Raw genomic sequence first — 19,559 nt, 5'->3', positions numbered from 1 at the left:
CGCAGAGAAGCGACGGGCGTCGCCGCCCGGTTAACGGGAGCGGAGGCCCTGAGGCCTCCCAGCCGCGTCATGGGGGAAGGGGAGGAGGGAAGGAAGAGAGGAGGGAGCGGGAGCGTCCCGAGCTCGGCGGGGCCATTCCCACATCACTCCAGGCGTTTTGAGCTCTCCGGCTGAAGGAGCTGCTGCTTCCTGTGGTTGCCATCGATAGTTGTGAAAGTCGGATCGTTTCACAATTTAGGCCTTCAAAACATCTTGGAATAGCTGGGTGAGGATAATGAAGGCTCTGCTGGTGCTTTGCAAGCCAAGTGCTGTGGTGCTGTGCAGTAGTGGAAGAATTATTGTTGTAAGTCGTACTTTGAGGCCATTTGTTTTGAGGAAAGCTGCTCTGGTGCCTCTGTGTTGTGGCCCACTCAAGTGATTGAGTTCTGGCCCTCATTAGGAGGTGAGCCTGGATACGGTGGATTTAAATGTGATTTTTGAATTTTAATTTTTTTTGCGGATTTAGGCTACTGTTTCACAAAAGGAGGTGCTGAATCGCCCTCTCCCATGCCTTGTTAAAAAGTAGGTGCTCTGCTTCCCAGTGCTGGTGTAAAGAAGGCTGGGATGTGCTGGAGACTAAATGAACTTTGTAGCAGTTGTTTGCAGTCCTGCAACCTCTGTAGAAATGTGTGAGGTGGAGATGTGGAAATACAGGTGCAACTTGAATATTCCATGGATAAGTTAAGCTCAGAGCATAGTGGATATTCTTGGCAAACTGGAAAATCCACAATTGATAAAAAGATTTGCTCATAAAAACCCATCTTGATCTTTTATTTGAAAACCTTCATTTCAAAGCATATCAGTTTAAATAACAAATTTATTAATTTGAGAGAACCTGTCTGTGTTTCTAAACATAAACTGATTTGTAGGTTACCTTCTATGGGAAGGGAAAGGCAAAAAACAATAACATTTGGCAGTTGCGTCAATAAAGATACGTCAGAATGACTCTAAAATGAAAAGTAACAATTTATCTTAGTTTGAACTTATTTAATGAGTACTTTTAAGTTTGACATGTTTTATTGAGTGTCTTTATTAAACAACTGATCAAATTTGAAGTCTATATGTTGCCTGGGGTGACGTACCAACATTATGTTTGAAAGTTATGAAGTTACGATCATAACCACAAGTAAGTGAAATTTTCAGCGCTGAAAATTCTTGGTGGTTTGTTTCTTTTCCCTCTAGATTTCCATTCTGATCAGTGGACCAGTTGAAATGGCTGAAGTAACCAAGACAGAAGAACAGCAGGTGGAAAAGAGTTTGGAAGAAGTGGAGAAAACACCTCATGCTTTAGAGTCAGCTTCAGGTGTCGGGTGTGAAGGCAATAGTTCTGCTTCAGGTACAGAGCAGTCCACTGAAAATGACAAAGAAGTTGATAGTTGTAATCAGGATGGCAGAGCAAAGAGGAAGAATTTGGATTCTGAAGATGAACCTCCTAAGAAAGCAGTGAGTATCATTTATTTTGAACTGTTTTCAAATCCTTGTTTCAAAGCCTTAGCTCAATAAAAGATTGAAAATATTTATGCTAGATGTGTGTGAGCCAGCACAAAATACCAGCTATGGAAATATTTCTTGGGGAAATAACAGGTGCACAAAGTGATGTTGGGCTTCACAGAGGAGAAAGAGGGCTGGCAATTGCAATGATAATCTCAGCACATACTTAGTCTAATTCTATGACTGTTCCATCCTCCATGTGGTAGCAATCTGTTAGTGTAGTGTAGGGTTTCCTGGCATTAGTCCAAGTTCCATATCTTGAACTCAGTTCTTATATATGTTGTTTATCTGTGTGTTAGTGTAGTTACCTGTGCTTGGGAAGTTCTTCCATAAGGTAATTTTGTCCTTTTATTTCCTTGGTAAGGTAGTGTATAGTTTGGAAAACTCAACAGACTGCATCCTCTGTGATATAATTTCAGTATGATTTGTTGGCAAAGTGAAGCTAAGAAAGACTTACAGGTGCTTCTTCGTGTTTTAAGACTACAAAAGCAGCAGAAAATATATGTCCTTTTATATGCCCACCTGGGAAGGTGAAAAGGGTAATGTTTTACATGATGCTGTCCTTTATTATGTATGAGCTTGTAGAAGCTGATGCTTTAATATCCAGTCTGGGTCATCCTTTTGGGATATTTAAATATAATTTGAAAATGTCTGACCTAATGTTTTGTTTATCTGCTCAGAATTTTCCCAGTATGTTAATATATGGCTTAGCAGTCTGGCAAAATAAAGAGTGTCCTTTGTTGTGGTAGAAATATTATTAACCCTTTCATCCTTTTAATAAGGGGGGATAAGGCTTAGATGAGCAAAATCTACCTTGGGTTTGTGTAGCCTAAGGGTGGAGAGAGGTGACTGAACATAGTTGCCACCATAGATGTTGTAGCTGATGGGTGTTTGCAGCTGAGATGTGTTAATGGTTTGTATGAGTATGTCCCCCACAGTTGTCTGTGTCAGCTGTTCTAGCTTCTGTCACCTTCAGTGGCCATTCAGGGAGCCATCTGTGCTTACCCTGAAAAAGCACAGAAGTCATCAAAATACTTGTTAGTATCAGTCAGCCCAGTGTGATAATAAACAGATGATGAGGTTATAGACATTTTAGACAAGTAAGGCTGTGTTCATTCTGAATGTTACCAAAAGTATATTAAACACTGAACAATTCACATATATCAGCCAAACCTTCTTTTCCCTTGAGAAACTGCTATTTGAATGGTAAGATGCAGGGCTATTGACTTCTGTAGTGAACTGTTAAGAATGCTTATAGTGGCTTCATTCTGGTTTGTACTGCTGTTTCAAATGCTTTTGTACCTCATAGAGTCGATGCTAGTTGTATCTGTTCTGTTGCTTTGGATTTTATTTATAATTTATTTTCATTTCATGTATATAGTTGAAGATTATTTTCAAGGTGAAGAAGTGTTAGGCGCATAATATCTGTATGTAGACTGCTTGTCAGCATAACAGGCGAGAGAAGTGTCTTGTAGTACTTAAAGCTAGGGCTGGACAGAAATCTCTTGGAATATTTTGAGTTAAGGCTAAATCAGAGACATTTCTACAGCTAACTCTTAAGCATTTTGTGGAATATGTTGTCAAATTATTCCTCTCATTCCTTTATCATGATCTGTTTAAATCTCTGGCAGTGTGGTCATCTATTTGGACCTTAATGTGACATCAGCCAATTGGCATTTTGGTTAAATTGGCAGTTTATACACTTCTGTCAGATGAAATCACTAAATTTCTGAAACAGGCTCTTTGAAGAGGCTCAAAGTTCCTTGAGAAGGAACATCCTCTTCTTCTGTCCCAGACTTAAGAAGAATGAAACGTGTTCTTTGAGCGTAGTTGAGAGTAGTAGAGAACTGAAGGTTAAGTATTTCTGTGAAGGAAAGATGCTGGGCAATATCTGTCGTCCAGAAGTTGCTTGAATGAGCTGAAAAGGGGATTAAGTTTGTGAGTGTTGCTGTGATGATTGAAGTACTGACATCAGTACCAGGACAGATACGGGAAATCTCTTTATAATGATGGTGCTCTTCATAGTATTGCTTGTTTGCTTTCTTAAATCCTTGGAGTGAACACGTATGTCTTTTGATTAAATTACTAAGTAATAAAAATAATTCACTGCTGGAATGTATTCCTTCTGTGGTGTGATTTCCTTTCTGCAGCACGTGATTGGCCATGGGCAAGCTGTGGCTGCACATTATAATGAACTTCAAGAAGTTGGTTTGGATAAACGTAGCCAGTCTCGCATATTCTACCTCCGAAACTTTAATAATTGGACAAAGAGTGTCCTGATTGGTAAGTTTCTTTAACAGATTGCTTAGACATCATTAAAATGTAACTAATTTTTGTATCAAAATGTAAGTTTTTTCTGTTTTCTGGTGTTGAGTATGACACTTTGTCTCAGAATACATTGTAAGTTTTTCAGCTGCAGTAAAATGTCTGTATTTATATTTAATTTGAATATTTGTGATAGTGTTTTGTATTGTTAGAGTGCCAAGTATATGCTTAAGTTTTAAAGGTCAACTGACGAAAAAAGTTCACACTGGAAACTGTTCTTCTCCGTGGCATTTTTAAAGAGAAAAGTACAGCTTTAAATCATAAAGAATTTAAGTGTTCTTAGATTCAAACAAGAACAGCTCAATCTATCTCAAATAATTTCTTGGGTATTTTCCCACAGCACTCTCTGTTCAGATCCTGGTTAAGCAGTTCTGCAGGAAAATTGAACACATAAATATTTTCTGTATTACCCATAGTCAGTGGTTGAAAAGATGAAAAGCTAAAGGATGTAGTTCTTTAAGAATCAGCAGACTTTTGTTTAAAGGCAAAGTCTGCTGTTCCACAAATTAATTCCAAATTGAGGAAACAAAGCCATCAAATATCTGCCAACAAAGAAAAGAATCATCAGCACAGCACCACAGGTTCATGAAGAGGGATCTATGCCAGAAGATGTTGGCACCATTTGTCTCAGCATGCTGCTTTTTGTTGTGTTATATCAGATCAGTTAGAAGCAATATTTAGATTTCTATAAAGCTGTTCCTGAAGCCTGTGTTGAAGCCTTCCTGTCATAAAGAATTTCAGCAGTGTGGCTTTATAGCAGTTGTATCAAAACATATTTCATATTTCCTACTGTGAAGAAAAGTTGCTAGCATGCTGATATGTTTTACATAATATGCCAACATCAGTCAGAGCAGAGAGAATCTATGCAGCCTGGAGGGAGACGAAAAAATGTGACTGGTATATGTAGGGTAGAAAGACAGCAAAGGAGTAGCTACTGTTATTGCAAGGGCTGGGAGAGTGAGTGAAAAACATTATGCGTTTTTGTAAGGTGACTGGGAGGAGATGTTGTGGCTGATGCATTTAATTGGCTTTTTCTTTTTGCAAAAGGCTTTCCCCTACTTTCAAATAACATCTGCATTCATTATAATGCTAATGAAAGAGAACCCTGTTTCCCTCCCCATGTCCAGGGTGGTTGTTTAGCCATGTCCGGTTTTGCCTTAGCCAGGGAAACAGTTCAGAGCCTCAGTCAAGTTACATGCAGAGCACATGAAGTACAGAAAATATTAATCTTCTCTGCAGTTTTAAAATTTTGTGGTTCCTTTCATCCTTCTAGAAAGAAAAGAGATTTAAATTTGTAATATTAAGAACACTTATAGGCAAAGTAAGGTCTAAGGTGCTTTAAAATTCTTAACTCCTTTTGGTTCTTTGGGCTTTTAGGTGCAATACAATTGCAGAGATTAGGTGCAGAGATGTGTTTATATGCTTCTGATTTTTATTTTTCTAGGTGAATTTATAGACCACGTACGACAGAAGAAGAGTGACATAACTGTTTTGGATCTAGGATGTGGGAAAGGTGGAGACTTGCTGAAATGGAAAAAAGGCAGAATTAAAAAACTTGTCTGTACTGGTAAGAAGACACAATAATTTTCTAGGGAAAGTACATCAGGTTTTATGGGAAAGCGAGTACACCTCCAGTCAATCAATGAATGTAATGTACACCTTTTGTGCAAAAAGTTGTGTTTTGTCATTGAATCTGAAGATATGACTTGATTGCCATCAGAAATATAAGCACCATCAATATTTAGCTTTCAGTTCAACTCCTAAATAAAAACTGGTATCACTAAAGAAAAAATACCATTGCCACAGGTTGCCTTAGGCAAAATGTGGCCCTGGGGAATAGACTGACTTTTTATATTTTATGTCCTTTCTCCCACATCTAGTCTCTTGTAGTATTTTTAATTGTTCTGAAACACATACAGGAGAGTTGCATTTAAAAAACCAAATAATCCCCACAATGTTGTGAGAAAAAATGGTCTTGGGTGTTAAAATCAACTAAAGTTTTTCAGACTCATAAACGGGGAAGAGCTGAAAGCTGATTAAAAAAATTCTGGTTTGAATAATTGGCTTAGATGTTGGGAGAATGATACCATCTTCCCTTTTCTCAAAAAGTATCCCAAGGATAATCAGAGAAAGTAACTCCTAATTTAATTAGGTACTAAAATTTCCTAAAACTCTTTCAATTGGAATTATTTTTGGTACTTCACATTTTAAAGTTCTTTCATGCATTATTCAGTGGGCAGTATTCAAATACACTTAATCAATTTTCTTACAAAGTTCCTAGGCAAATTTATTGCATATTGTCAGAAACTCAATGACTGAGAAAGAAGCAGTTTTAGAATTTTAAAAAGTTCCCATAATGTGACATATCAAAAATGCATTTCAACATCTTTTATATTTTTAAGAATATTAAGAATACCAGGGAACTGAGCTGTTTTAATGGAATTGAAGATCATTTTTTTATCCTGCCATATTGTACCTTCTGTGTTCCAGTAATCATTCCAGTTTTCTTGTCTGGAGCAATGTACTTGTCACTCTTGTATTGAGGACAGATGAATGAAGTGACATAAACTCCTAGGTTCTCAGAAGACAAAATGCAAATTTATTAGACACCACACATTCCTTTATAGACAGTTACGATGAAACTGGACCTGATTGGTCCTTTATCAACACCCCTCACACCATTGGCTAATTAGGAACAACACCCTTCTTTAAACATCTTACTAGTAAACAACACATTCAAAACACCAGCAGCAAAGATTAAGGATTGCTTTAGTTCTTTCTCTGAGCTTTCTGAAAACTTCCCAGAGCAAGGCCTGGGAAAATTTATCTGACTCTTTCTCTGACCAGACTTTCAGCATCCACATGTACACACTTAAAAATGTCATGTATTATATTTGTTATCTTTCCATATATAGACATTGCTGACATTTCTGTGCAGCAGTGCAAGCACCGCTATGAAGAAATGAAGTCCCGATGTCGGTATAATGAACATATTTTTGATGCAGAATTCATACAAGCAGATAGTACCAAGGTACAGTTCCTGTGCTTTGTAATATTTTGGAGATCTAATGTTTTCTATAGTTGTGCTGTAACAATTTGGGTATATACATTTTTAAGGTTGGATTATTGTACTGCCAGGAGAATCAGCCATAGGGGTTGCCAGAATGTTGCTTAAGATGTACTTAGGTGCGTTTTGCTGCTGTTGTATAGTGTAACATTCCTGAAGCTTGAATGTCTTTTCCTGATAGTAAATATGGTGGTTTCACTATCTTTTACTCAACAGTGGGAACAGAATGACTGTATGGCTTTGGAGTTCTGTGAAACAGCAGGGGATGTTGAAAACTATTTTGGTGAATGCTGGAATGTATAAAAGACCTTTTCTGATTTAACTTGCACACTTAGAATTTATTCTTTCTAGTGGCATTTTGGTTACTATAATAGGTACTTTTAAAACTTCTCTTGTAGAGCAAGTTTCTTAGGCTGTCTGGAGGCAGTAGTGAATGCATTGCTGAGGCTTAGGAGACAGTCTTGTAAACAGAACTGCTTTTTGCAGGCTGAGATTGCCCTGCTGATGGAGGCTGAGACAGAACCTACCTGGTTTCAGCATATCTGTGGAAAAGCTGAACCTGTTCTCAGCCTTGCATGAAGGGTTTGCTTGAGTTCTTGGTTGCCTTTCCTTCTGAGAAATAGTCTGTTGCAGGTTCATGTCATCTCTCTCAACTTGGTGGAGAGAGAGACTTGGCCATGAAAGAAAGAGATATTTTCATGTTGCTATTACAGCTCAGTCTTAGATTCATATGTATTTTCTGTTGCATGCTTTGTTCTGTCTGTCCTTGTACACAGAAGTTAATTTCCCTGACTTTGGGTCTCTATCATGAATGTAGTATATTTGTTAGAAAATTTAAATGAATCATGCTTCTTTCTGTAGGTTTTTTTCTTTTTTATCTGTTGCAGGATCTCTTGTCTTCCAAGTACAATGATCCAGATATGCGCTTTGACATTTGCAGTTGTCAATTTGTTTACCACTATTCATTTGAGACGTATGAGCAAGCTGACATGATGCTTAAAAATGCTTGTGGGAACCTCTCTCCTGGAGGTTATTTCATTGGCACAACTCCAAACAGCTTTGAACTTGTGTAAGTATTCTTATATCCTGTTAGTCTTCCAAAACTCTGTGAAGCATTGTTAAGTGATAGATGTTTTTGCAATGCTCCAATATGTTTGTGCAAACAAAAGCAATTTTTTGCAACAATTTTGGATTCTGGTACAAACAAATATCACTCATTAACTTGATTCAAACAGGTAAAGCAATACTTACCCTTGTAAGTGGGCTCTTCTGTTAGAGAGTACAGGTCTTCATACACTTCATCCCTCTGTCGTTACTTGATAGTGTCAAAATTTCCACGGCCTGGGGAAAAACTGTCAAGGTTTTGTGGTTATTTTTAGAAGCCTGTCTTGTCCATGTAGATTGTCTGTGTGTCCAGGCTAAAGGTTCATCTTCTAGGTCCATTTTGCCCTTGGTATGTTGTATGGGAATGATAACCTGTTAAGACCCAGTATGCTGCTTCATTTCATTGTTTCACTGCCTTATGAGATAAGGGAAGGGGGAAACTAGAGGGATCACTGAGTATTACTGGAAGAAACACTCTCAGGGTTGTTATGTGGAGTTTTCTCTGCCTGTTCAATACTGGTCAATAAACATTTGTTTATATCTCATTCTATAGAAAGAGACTTGAAGCTTCAGAAACAAATTCATTTGGGAATGATGTGTACAATGTAAAATTTGAAAAGAAGGGAGACTATCCCTTATTTGGCTGCAAGTATGATTTTCACTTGGAAGAAGTGGTTGATGTCCCTGAGTTTTTGGTTTACTTTCCCTTACTGGAAGAGTAAGTTGAGTTTTAAATTTGTTATACAATAAAATATGTGGAATGTCATAAACGTTTGTTTAGTTTTTGTGTCATTGCATAATGCTTGCAGAAAATTATGTTTTGACTTTCTTACTATATTTTTCAGTTCTTAATTTTTTGGTGGTGCTTCATATACAGAGGTTTCTTGCATTTCTATCCACAACTGTAATCTGTCCATCCAGCTGTTGAAGGTGCTCTGGTCAGAAGCTGTGAGGACTTAAACTGTGTCTCATGAGGGACCATCTGATCTGATACATTGGATCTGTCAGCAAACCTTTAAAACTGTCAGCTTTTTCTTCTTTAATTGTAACTTTTTGAGGTGTTTCTTTCTACCCCTTTTTTAGTCTTTCAGCAAGCTTTCTTGTGCATCTTCTTCATCAAGGTGCCTCTTTCTTGTCTTCTCCACCTTTCCTTAGATGTTCATAGGATTTTTGCTATGATTTTTTTCTTCCTCTAAATGATTTTCATCTTTAAGCATATATTTTGCTGTTACCTCTGTGTGACCTTGGATTTGGTTTTCCCAGCTGTATCCTGATGTACATACAAATCTTTCCATACTGTGTTTTTTCCTGCTATTCAAGCTCAGTATGGTTGAACAGTATCAAGCTTTCCCTTCAAGCCTGTTCAAGAGCTTCTTTGGTACTTGTCTGTGAAAAATAACAGCATCTGTCACTGACAGCTGTAACTTCAGTGTTGCATGTTCATGGTGTCTACATATAATTGAGATGTAAGCCACTAAATACAATAGAAAGAAGTTCTATAAATATATTCATAATATCTGACATGATAGATACTGCAGGGAAAAGTAGTCTTTCTGGAAGTCCACATGGACTTCCATGTTTCAGGAAAAGAGACCTTTTCTATTAAAGTGTTTGCAAATTACTTCTGTGTAGATTTTTGTTGTCCTAATTAAAAAACAAAATTGTGCAGTTTGTGGTGGAACTGCAGCTTTTTTCATCTAAATGTCTTTATAAGAAGAAAAGTTGTAAAGAAGTGTTATTCTAGTGAATACCACAAGATGTCACTGTGGCTTAAAATTGTTCCTTTGAAAATAATACTACAATAATTTTGTGGCTTCCCTAATTAAGCTTGTTATTTTGACAGAATGGCAAAGAAGCATGGTATGAAATTAGTCTACAAAATGACATTTCGGGAATTCTATGAAGAAAAAATCAAGAACGAGGAGCATAAAATGCTGTTAAGGAGAATGCAGGCCTTGGAGGTAAATTTGGAGTTGACTTGTTTGATGTTAATAGCATTTTACATCCTGTTAATTTTCACACAATAATTGAAATTTCCTTTGTGAACATTTTGCAATTAATTAAGGACCAGCAATAGAAAGTATTTAGGGGCTGAAAGTGTGACTCTGGTTGTTGATCTTGACTGGCTGCCAGACACCCACTGACCTGCACTCTTGTTCAATTTTTCCAACAGGATGTGGGGAGAAAATAGAAAAAAAAACAACTTGTGGGTCGAGATAAATTCAAGGAGATTGCTTAGCAATTATTGTCACAGACAAAACAGACTGAACTTGGAGAAGGTTAATTTAATTAATTGCAAAAAAAGAAAAAAAAAATAGTAGAAAAGTGAGAAACATGGAAACCTAAAACCATCTTTGTCCCACCCACTCTTTATTCCCAGACTCAGCTTCATTTGTGCATTCCTGGCCTTTCTACCTTCTCTCCCTTCCTCTGCGTGGGAAGGTGGATTGTGGTCTGTTCATAACACTTTGTTTCTGCCTCTCCTTCTTCTTCACACTCTTCTCTTGGTCCAGCACAGGTCCCACGCAATAGATGATTCAAGTTTTGAAGATAATATTTCAATATTGAGGCAATTTTCTGTTCTTGTGAAACTTTCTTAGGAAACAGAAGCCCAAGAATCATGCCAAGTATCAGAGAGGGGTGACTGTAATCCATTTCTTCCTCAGCAGAGAGACTGAAACCTGGATCTTTGTGCAAGGAATATTGAGTGAAAAGGGAGAAAGGAATCTTTGTAGGAATAAAAGGACAGTCTGTGTTTGTAGAAGAAAATGGTTCTTAACTGTAACTGAGCATATGTTTTTGCCCTATGTTTTTGCATTTTTTTTATCCTCAGACTCTTACCCTGGGTAATTTAGCAGCTTCAGAGAAGCTTTTCCAGGCCACTTCTGAGGCTTTGATTTTACTTGCAGTTATCTGTGCTTCCTTCCTCCCTCAAACAGTAGAATTCTTCGGCAGAAAACTTTCAGATCAACTCTCAATCAGTTTTTTTGGTGACTTACTCAGCTAAGTCACAGACTGCAGCTTGACTGCACTTGTTTACTCTAAAAGTGATGTTGCTGTGTATGGGCTCACACTGGCAGTACCACAGAGACACAGCCTTTGACTTACCATCTTCCTTCTTAGGAAATTGAGAGTTGTCTTAAGGTAGTGGCCACTTACAACTGAGGACTTCATTTTTACAATCAGATTTATTTACACAGATCAGTAGTAACTGGGTTCTTTAATAAGTGTATCTTAGTTTTGAACAGCCTGTTGTTCAAAACTTCTGGTATATCTTGTTATTGAAGCATTTTAATTGTTCTGCTTGAAATTGTAGTTGCCCTTCTGCTGAAGAGATGCTGGTATAGTTACTTTTCTAAAAGAAGGTATACTTGGGTAATGCTCATAATGAGCTGTACATGAAGAAGAGTGTTTATAGTTATTCTGTTTCCCCTGCTTTAGAAACGTAAGGATAAAATTTAACTTATAATTCTTGGATGTCAGATTTTCTGGTAAGTAGGGAACATCAGACCTATTCCTGAGGATGCTATAAAGGAGAGATGTAAATTTAAAATATTTTTAAGACTTACTGACTTCTGTCGTGGACTGTGTTGTGACAAACCCTTTACTTGCTGTGATTGATTAATGTATCTCACTACTCAGTGTTTTATTCTGTGTTCTCCAGCCATATTCTACACATGGTGATTCCAGGCTTGTTTCTGATAAACCTGATGATTATGAGCATGCAGAAGAGTTTATCAAAGATGGCAAGGCAAAGTTACCATTGGTAAGTTCCTTTATACTTCACTAGAGATAATGGTGTCTTAAAATTGAGGTCCTGTTCTTTCAAGCTGTGGTGTCTTCTTCCTTTCAACTGCAGTGAAGTTGGTATGAGTGTCTCTTTGCATGTGAAAAATTGTAGAGCTGCAGGGCTGAGGGGGTTCATCTAATCTATATCCCATACTCAAAGAATCAAATTCACTTAATTTGGTAGCTGTTAAGAAATTTGTAATAATACAGAAGGGAAAAATATTTTTTCTATCTTACTTGACAGCTGTTCTTTCTAATGATTCTTAATTTGAGGAATTTTCTTATATGTCTGGATCTTCACAATACTGATTTAAAGCATTAATTCCAATTCTCTGGTAGGAGACTTCAAAGCTTTCTTCATAATACTGTATATGTTTGAAATAATTCTTTTTCATCAATACAGCATGAGGATGGTCAGCTTGAAGTTTTTTTTAATTGTTGATTCATCTACCATTCATGTTCTGAATTCTTGAAGATGTAGTCCTCTTAGTGCATATATAAAAATCCTGCATCAAGAGAGAAAATAAGCCTGCTCTTCGCATTTGAAATTCAAAAATTTTTAAAAAGAAAAATGCTTGTTTTAAGAAATAGGCTTAAGAACATGAGAACAGCCAAGTCAGACCAAAGATGTCTGTTGCCAAGTGCTGTTTTAAAAGGTGAAGGTTTGGTCAGTTGGTTGCATAGGGACTAAATTATGGCCCCAGTGAGGACTCCTTGGATGAGGATGGAGTGGGCTGAGCAGAAAATCAGCTTCCTGTTGTTGTCTTATTTTTCGTAAGTGGTGGGGTAAATGACAGCAGCTTTTTACTTGTGAACTTGCCCTGCACTTGTGAACTTGCCCTGCGTTCATCTGATCAGCTGAGCTGAGAATTTCCTAGGCTGGAAGGCAGGCTGTTTTTCCAGAATGTGTGAGTGAGGGTGAGAGTCTCTTGCAAAGAGTTTCTGTGGGCTGTGGGTGTTGTTGGGTGGAGGCAGGCAGTGTTCCCTGAGGAAGGTGGCAGCACCATGGTGTAAGGCCTTTTCCTGACTTCTGCACAAATACTGGGCATCTCAGTCTGAAGAGCAGCTGGAGCCAGGTCAGGTCACACTGGTGTGTGGGGATGGACATGGGCATGTTCTGCATTGCAGAGGCATCCAGACCAAGAGACTGTTGGCCCAGTCTCCTGTACCTGTTTAATTTAGGTGTGTTCCATTATCTGGATCTTCCAGTTCCCAGCCATCATAGTTAGTGGAGTTGTAAATATCTGTGGTCTACAGTAATGCTTTTCTTGCCCCTAAATAGGCAGTCAGTGTGGGTGGTTAGACGTTGGTCAGTGAAAAATGGAGCTAAATCAGTGTTTTATTGTTTCCTTATTTTTTGCTGAAACTGTGGGTTTTTTGTCCCCTTCTAGGGAACCTTGAGTAAATCTGAATGGGAAGCAACAAGTAAGTAATGGTTTTGAAAACAGTGTTGACTAAATGACTGCTTTGAAAACTGTGTAAAATAGCCTGTTAGTCATGTAAGAAAATCCAGATGTTGAATATAATAAGATGTTGTTATTTGTGTAATTCAAAATGTCGTGTATAGATTATGTAGTGTGCACATCTTAAGAAATTGGGAGGGAAATGCGTAAGTGCAGCCAACCAGGATTGCAGGCCATTTTACTGGATGTTTTAGTAGTTTAAAAACAAAAAATGCTGTTTACTTCACAGGTGAGAAAAATCTTCTGCTTTATTAAATTATTATTTTATTTTTGAATCTATGAATCATAAGGGGGACATAAATTTCCAGCAATCTCGAAGTATTATCTTAATTATCTATCTGAGTGGGGCTTTTTATATAATTTTATACCTTTTCATATCTAAAAAAAAGATTTATACCTTTAAAAGTTCAGTGACTTCAACAATAAGAAATAGACTAAGTAGACTCAGTAGTCTGTTTCTCCAGAAACATGTGGAATATTGAGCTTCTGATAAGAGTATAAGCACAGCTTGTTCCTTACATGGAACTTTGCATTGTTGCTGAGGAATGTCTGATAAGCTTGTCTTGAAAGATTTGCAAGTAGCTATGGCCCCTCATTCATTAAAATAAAAGTTGAATTCAAGTGGAAATCTGTAAATGTGGTCTTAAGTAACTGGTTTAACATACCTGTCTGGTATGGAGCACAGTAACATCTGCATAGCTGGCATTGAATATATGCCAACTGAGAGTTTTCCAAAGCTACTGGTGTGGATTGTACGAGTATCCATTAATAGAATCATACTTTCTGGACTTGAAAAAATGCTATTTCATCTTTGTCCATGAAAATTGATAGTATACATCATAAGTTCATTCACTTTCCAATTAAAAATGAAGTTAATAATTTCAACCCTGATTTTCCATTACTGGAAGTATGAAGGAGTCTTTAAACTTAAATTGCATGACTTTTTATGTGCTCGTGAATGTTCCATTATATGTAGAACGGCACAGTAATTTATGAATTTGGTTCACATTTCTGAAAACTTGTAAAACTATGCTGGAGTGGAATGCTAGAGTTACTCACTGGAAAATCATAAGATCTTTTGTAATTTTGGTAATCTGCTAACAGGTTGTTTGTGCATAATATCAACCTGGTTACATTTTTAAAACTTAGTTGAGTCACAAAGAAAGCTGAAACTTTAAATTCTCCCATTTTCTTTTTTAGGTATTTACTTGGTATTTGCATTTCAGAAGCAACCGTGAAACTTCACATACTGGATGCAGCAAGAAGGGATCATATCCATGTGCAAATTGGAATGATCAGAAATCCATTGTGGCAACTATTTTTTTATTTTTTATTTTTTAATTATCAGACGTGTGCAGGACACTACCAGAAACTAGAGCAAGCTCGTGATTCAGAGTTACATTGCCTGTCTGTGACAGATGGACTTGTGTGTGTATATATAAGAAAGATTCTGAACCAGTCTTTTTAAGCATTTGTAAGCAATCTGCATGCTCTCAAAACCTGTGTATGAACTCACATAACTTCGTTAGAAACAAACATTCTGTTTGTAGAAGTACGTTTGTGATTACGAGCCTGATCCTGCACTTTCTGAAGTTGATGGAAGAACATTGACTTCAATAATGCAGAATGAGGGCTTAAATACTGTTCTGCAGAGCTCAGTTAATTAATAATGAGATTTATTCAGCATAGAGGGTATGCATACATTACATGCAGAGCAAAAATACCCAAGTCAGTTTGAGAACCTCTGTGCTGTGCTCAAGCCTGCATTGTATATCTACCTTAGTGGTATTCATGGTGTATTTTACATGGTAAAATCCCATGATGTCCTTGTTTTTCCTGCTTGCTGATATGTAGTGTCACTTCATGGTGCTTTTAAGATTAAATGAATTTGTTCTGTACAAAACTGCTCTGAAAATACTCAATTTTTAACGTCTTAAATCTCGACTTTGTTTTCCAAATATGGCTATGCGGTAATCAGTAACAGCTGCTTAAGTTAGAGTACTGAACATTTTTAATTGTATTAATGACTCTCCTGACTTTTCAATAGTTTTAGTGTTTCTTGAAACTTACTAGACAGATCTTAGGATGCCTTTCTTTCTTGTTTCATAAAATTCCAAATGGGCATGGCAATAGGATGAGCTGTTGGTGGTGTGGGGACCTCATTGCAGTCTTAAGGCATTAAAAACATGGTCATGTCATGGATCATGAACCAAAAGTGGAGCCTGTGTAGTATTTGAGGATACCAGCAGTTCCCTCTGGAAGGGAGGGGTGGGTATGTGCATATACACTCTGGTACCTATGGGTAACAATCCCCAAATTGAAGACACATATTTTGTTTGGGAATGTAATCAAATGATACTAGTAGGCAGAACTGTGCCTAACTACCATCATAACTGCTTGTTAGCCTCTTAGAGCTGGCTTAGGTTTTCTGTATGGTATTTTGCTTGACTTTCCGTGTGTTTGTAGCCACCCATTACTTAGAAAGCCTGAATACTTCATGTTTCTTCTCCCCAGTTTTGGACTAGCAGTAGCTGATGGCTGCTGTTAGCCAATAGATTTAACATAGAGATTAAATGATGATGGTACGTGAGTATTTTGAAAAGTTATAGCAAACCTAGAAGAGAACATTTCTGTTAAGACTTAAATGTTCAGATTAGAAGAGTTTTTAGTTGCATTGCTTTCCCCCTATAATTAGGTTGTACTCTTTCCTCCATGACTCCGATTTTTTTTGTTGTCTAGAAGAACACTTGTTACCTTCACTGAAGCAGTAGAATCTGTCAGTTCTGCTGCTGAAATTAAGACAATAAGATGCTCTTGTCTGCTAGAATTAGTACTCATGAAACTAGCTAAAAATGATGACACTTTAGAAGTGCTGAAATGTTTCTTTGAAATTTGTGTGCATCAAAGCTAGTTTTGTTGGATTTCTTGTATCAAATTTCATTTAAAAATACATTGTTGTGCTATTTTTGGAAGAAATAATAATAAAAACAGAGGGAGTACAGTGAAGTGTCTTTCCTCTTTTAAGTGAATTTTAACATATCAATCACACAATCACATAATGGTTGAGTTCAGCCAAGCATGTTCACCCAAAGCTGGTTGCCCAGGACCTTGTCCAGACAGCTTTTGAACAGCTCCAATGGTGGGGCTCCGGAACCTCATTGGTCAACCTGTGCCAGTGCTTGGTCACTCTCACTGTAAAAGTTTCCTGGTGTTCAGAGGGAATTTCCTGTGTTTCAGTGTGTGCCCATTGCCTCTTGCCCTGTCACTGGGCGCACAGAAAAGGCTCTAGACCCATCTTTACAAGCTCCCTTTGGGTATTTGAATGCATTGATAAGATTACTGCCCTGAGCCTTCTCCCAGCTCCAGGTCTCCCAGCCTTTCCAGCTCCACTCCATGAGAGATGTGCCATGATTTTGAATGCAATTAGATCCAGTATCAACTCCGGGTATATACTGTTGGTGGCCTTCAACTAGACTTTGTTTCACTGATCACCACTTTGGACTGGCTACTCAGACAGTTTGCAGTTTCCCCTCACTATACATCCCTGATGGTGGATGCAAAAAAACACCTTCCTAATATCAAAGTAGACTATCTGCTGCTTTTCCATCATCAAGCCAGACATTTATTTTCTCATGGAAGTTTGTACTGACGGTTAAGCATGACTTCCCTGTGATTAATCCATGCTGACTATTCCTGATAATTTTCTTGTTGTTCATTTTCCTGGAAATAATTTCCAGTATCTGTTGTTCAATCATTCCGTTGAGGTGAGGATGGTACTGTAGTTCCCTGGATCGTTTTCCTTGACCTTCTTGAGGACAGGAGCAGCATTTGATTTCCTCCAGTCTTTGGAGTTATCCTATGAGTATTCAAAGATCCTTGAGAGTGGCCTCATATTGATATCTGTCATCTCCATATGGAGATACTTGTGGGTGTATCCTATCAGGGTCCATGGGATATATGTCCAGTGTCTAACTTGTTTAAGTATTCACTGACCTGATCATTTTCAACCAAGGACACATCTTCCTTGTTCCAACCTTTCGTTCTGCTCTCTGGGCCTGCCTGAGATTCCTGAAAGGCCATTGTTCTTTGTAAAGACAGAGGTGATGAAAGCATTTGAGACCTCTGCTTTTTCCATGCTTTGTGTCACAAGTGCCCCTGCCCCATTCTGCACTTTTTTCCCCAGTCTTTTTTTTATCTATATAGAAGCCCTTGTTGCCTTGGAAATCTCTGGCCTGATTTAATTCCAGATGGGCTTTTGGCTCTCCTAACTGCATATTCCTAGTAGGTTACCTGTCTGTCCTTCCACTCTCTATACTTTCCTCTTGTGTCTGAATTTAGTCAGGGGCTCCTTGTTCATCCACACAGGTCTCCTGGCATTTTTGCCTGACTTCCAGTTCATGGCAATAGACCTCGCTTGATCTTGGAGGAGGTGATCTTTGAATAATAACCAGCTTTATTGAACCCCTTTCCTCCAGGGCATTATCCCATCAGATTCTGCAATGCAGGCCTTTGAAGAGGCAAACATCTGCTCTTCTGAGAACTAATGCTGTGCTTGGTTTTTGCACTGCTAATGCATCTCAGAATCCTAAACTCCAGTGTCTCATGCTCACTGCAGTCAAGGTTTCTTCTGACCTTCACATCCTCAACAAGCTCTTTGTTTGGTGGTGTGAGATCCAGCAGAGCATCTCTTTGGTTCCTCTGTCACTTGGGTCAAGAAGTCATTGATGCTCTTCAGGAACCTCGTTAATTTATTTTATCTTGATGTGTTATCCCTCCTGTAGCTGTTGAGGACCAGGGCTGTAGATGTAAAGCTGCTTCCAGCTGTAGAGAATCTCATCCACTTCTCTCTGTTCAGGTGTCTTGTAGCCAGCAACCTCTATAATGTCACCTGTACTTGTCATCTCTTTAGTCCTTAACCTGTGAAAACATCTTCATTGCAGGGCTCTGGTCATACAGGTCATCTCACCATTTCCCCATGATTCCAGCAAGATTATAACCCTGCAACATTTCCTGATAAATACATGTTTTCCCAGTAGAATCTTATGATTTTAGAGAAGCAATCAAAGGTGAGCAAAGCATTTAGATTCTCAGGACTGCTGATGAGACATTGAAGATGGGGGAGTGCTAAGGTCATCTGAGATGGATGATGTTTTGCAATGGAAGGAATTTTGGTAATCTCCTGAATTAAGAAGTTAAAGGAGTGATGCCTGGTGCTGCACCAATTAAGTGGTTCCATTTTTAAATTCACTTTACACAATAGAGGAAATCAGAAATGGCAACTGAACTTTGTAGGTCATTTTGTTCTCCCTCAGGTAGGTGGTGAGATGTAGGAGTTGGGAATAGAAGCTAGAAAACATGCAACCTTTTCCTCTAGTTTCTTCCCTAATGGCAAACAGTTGAGAACTGTGTGAGAACTGTAACCGAGTGGTTCAGCATGTAGTTGTTGGGGCGGGGAAGCAGATCTGAGAAACTGTTTTGTGCTTAGGTTAAGTAGATTCCTTGCTGCAGGAAACACCTCATCTTGCCGTGAAAATGTATGTATGAAAATCCTGTATTAAAAAAAGAGATAATTGTTTCTTGTTTAGATATTTTGAAACCTCATAGCAAAAACAATGAAATGATATAGTGTATTGTGGAGGAAATGTGTTATATCAGTGCTATATTGTAGAAGTTTGCTTTTGTGACTTACACACCAGAGTGGTAGAAATTGCTGCAAAACACTTAAGCATGTGCTGTGTTTCATGTTTAAGGTTCAAGCCAATGCTTAAGCAATTGTGTTGCCTGCTGGAAGGTATTTGATTGACTTAAGAAGACAGACTTTGAGAATAGTTTTAGTTGGAAGGTATCTTAAAAACAATTTAGTTCTACCCTCCCTGCTGTGGCCAGGAACATCTTTCACTAGAATACGTGCAGACGTCCATCAAACCTGCCTTGAACACTTCTAGGGATGAGGCCACAAATGCTTTGGTCAGCCTGTTCCAATGTCTCACCCTCAAAGTAAAGAATACCTTCCTAATACCTAATTCAAATCTACTCTCAGTTTGAAGGCATATCCCCTTGTCCTGTCCCTACATGCCCTTGTAAAAAGTCCCTCTCCATCTTTCTTGTAGGCTCCTTTTGGGCACTGGAAGGCTGCTCTAAGGTCACACCAAAGCCTCTTTTCCAGGCTGAACAATCCCAATTCTCTCAGCCTTTCCTCATAGGAGGGATGCTCCATCCCTGTGGTCAGCTTGGTGGCCCTCTCCTGGACTTGCTCCAACAGGTCGTTGTCCTTCCTGTCC

At 38.3% G+C, this 19,559-nt stretch overlaps 1 protein-coding gene across 7 annotated transcripts in view; it reads left to right on the top strand.

The window, feature by feature from the left end:
* LOC100223646 (low-density lipoprotein receptor class A domain-containing protein 4) overlaps window positions 1-16,279 on the top strand; it is a 327,058-nt gene extending 310,779 nt beyond the window's left edge. For 5 of the 7 annotated variants that reach the window (XM_032746926.3, XM_072924475.1, XM_032746928.3 and 2 more), the window contains 10 exons: window positions 1,222-1,482; window positions 3,681-3,813; window positions 5,300-5,422; window positions 6,771-6,886; window positions 7,810-7,991; window positions 8,580-8,744; window positions 9,870-9,987; window positions 11,691-11,792; window positions 13,207-13,240; window positions 14,479-16,279. In XM_032746926.3, coding sequence (XP_032602817.3) covers window positions 1,222-1,482; window positions 3,681-3,813; window positions 5,300-5,422; window positions 6,771-6,886; window positions 7,810-7,991; window positions 8,580-8,744; window positions 9,870-9,987; window positions 11,691-11,792; window positions 13,207-13,240; window positions 14,479-14,516 — 1,272 coding nt within the window. In that variant the 3' untranslated portion in view covers window positions 14,517-16,279. Of the gene's footprint in view, window positions 1-118; window positions 344-1,221; window positions 1,483-3,680; window positions 3,814-5,299; window positions 5,423-6,770; window positions 6,887-7,809; window positions 7,992-8,579; window positions 8,745-9,869; window positions 9,988-11,690; window positions 11,793-13,206; window positions 13,241-14,478 lie in introns of those variants that run through there. The other 2 variants (XM_030265934.4, XM_030265932.4) reach the window with 2 other exon arrangements.
* The last annotated feature ends 3,280 nt before the right edge of the window (window positions 16,280-19,559 follow it).

Source organism: Taeniopygia guttata, chromosome 2 (genome assembly GCF_048771995.1).
Source record: "Taeniopygia guttata chromosome 2, bTaeGut7.mat, whole genome shotgun sequence".
In the NCBI taxonomy this organism is placed as follows: domain Eukaryota; kingdom Metazoa; phylum Chordata; class Aves; order Passeriformes; family Estrildidae; genus Taeniopygia; species Taeniopygia guttata.
Note: the sequence above shows the minus strand (reverse complement) of the source record. Positions and strands in the feature narration are given on the sequence as shown.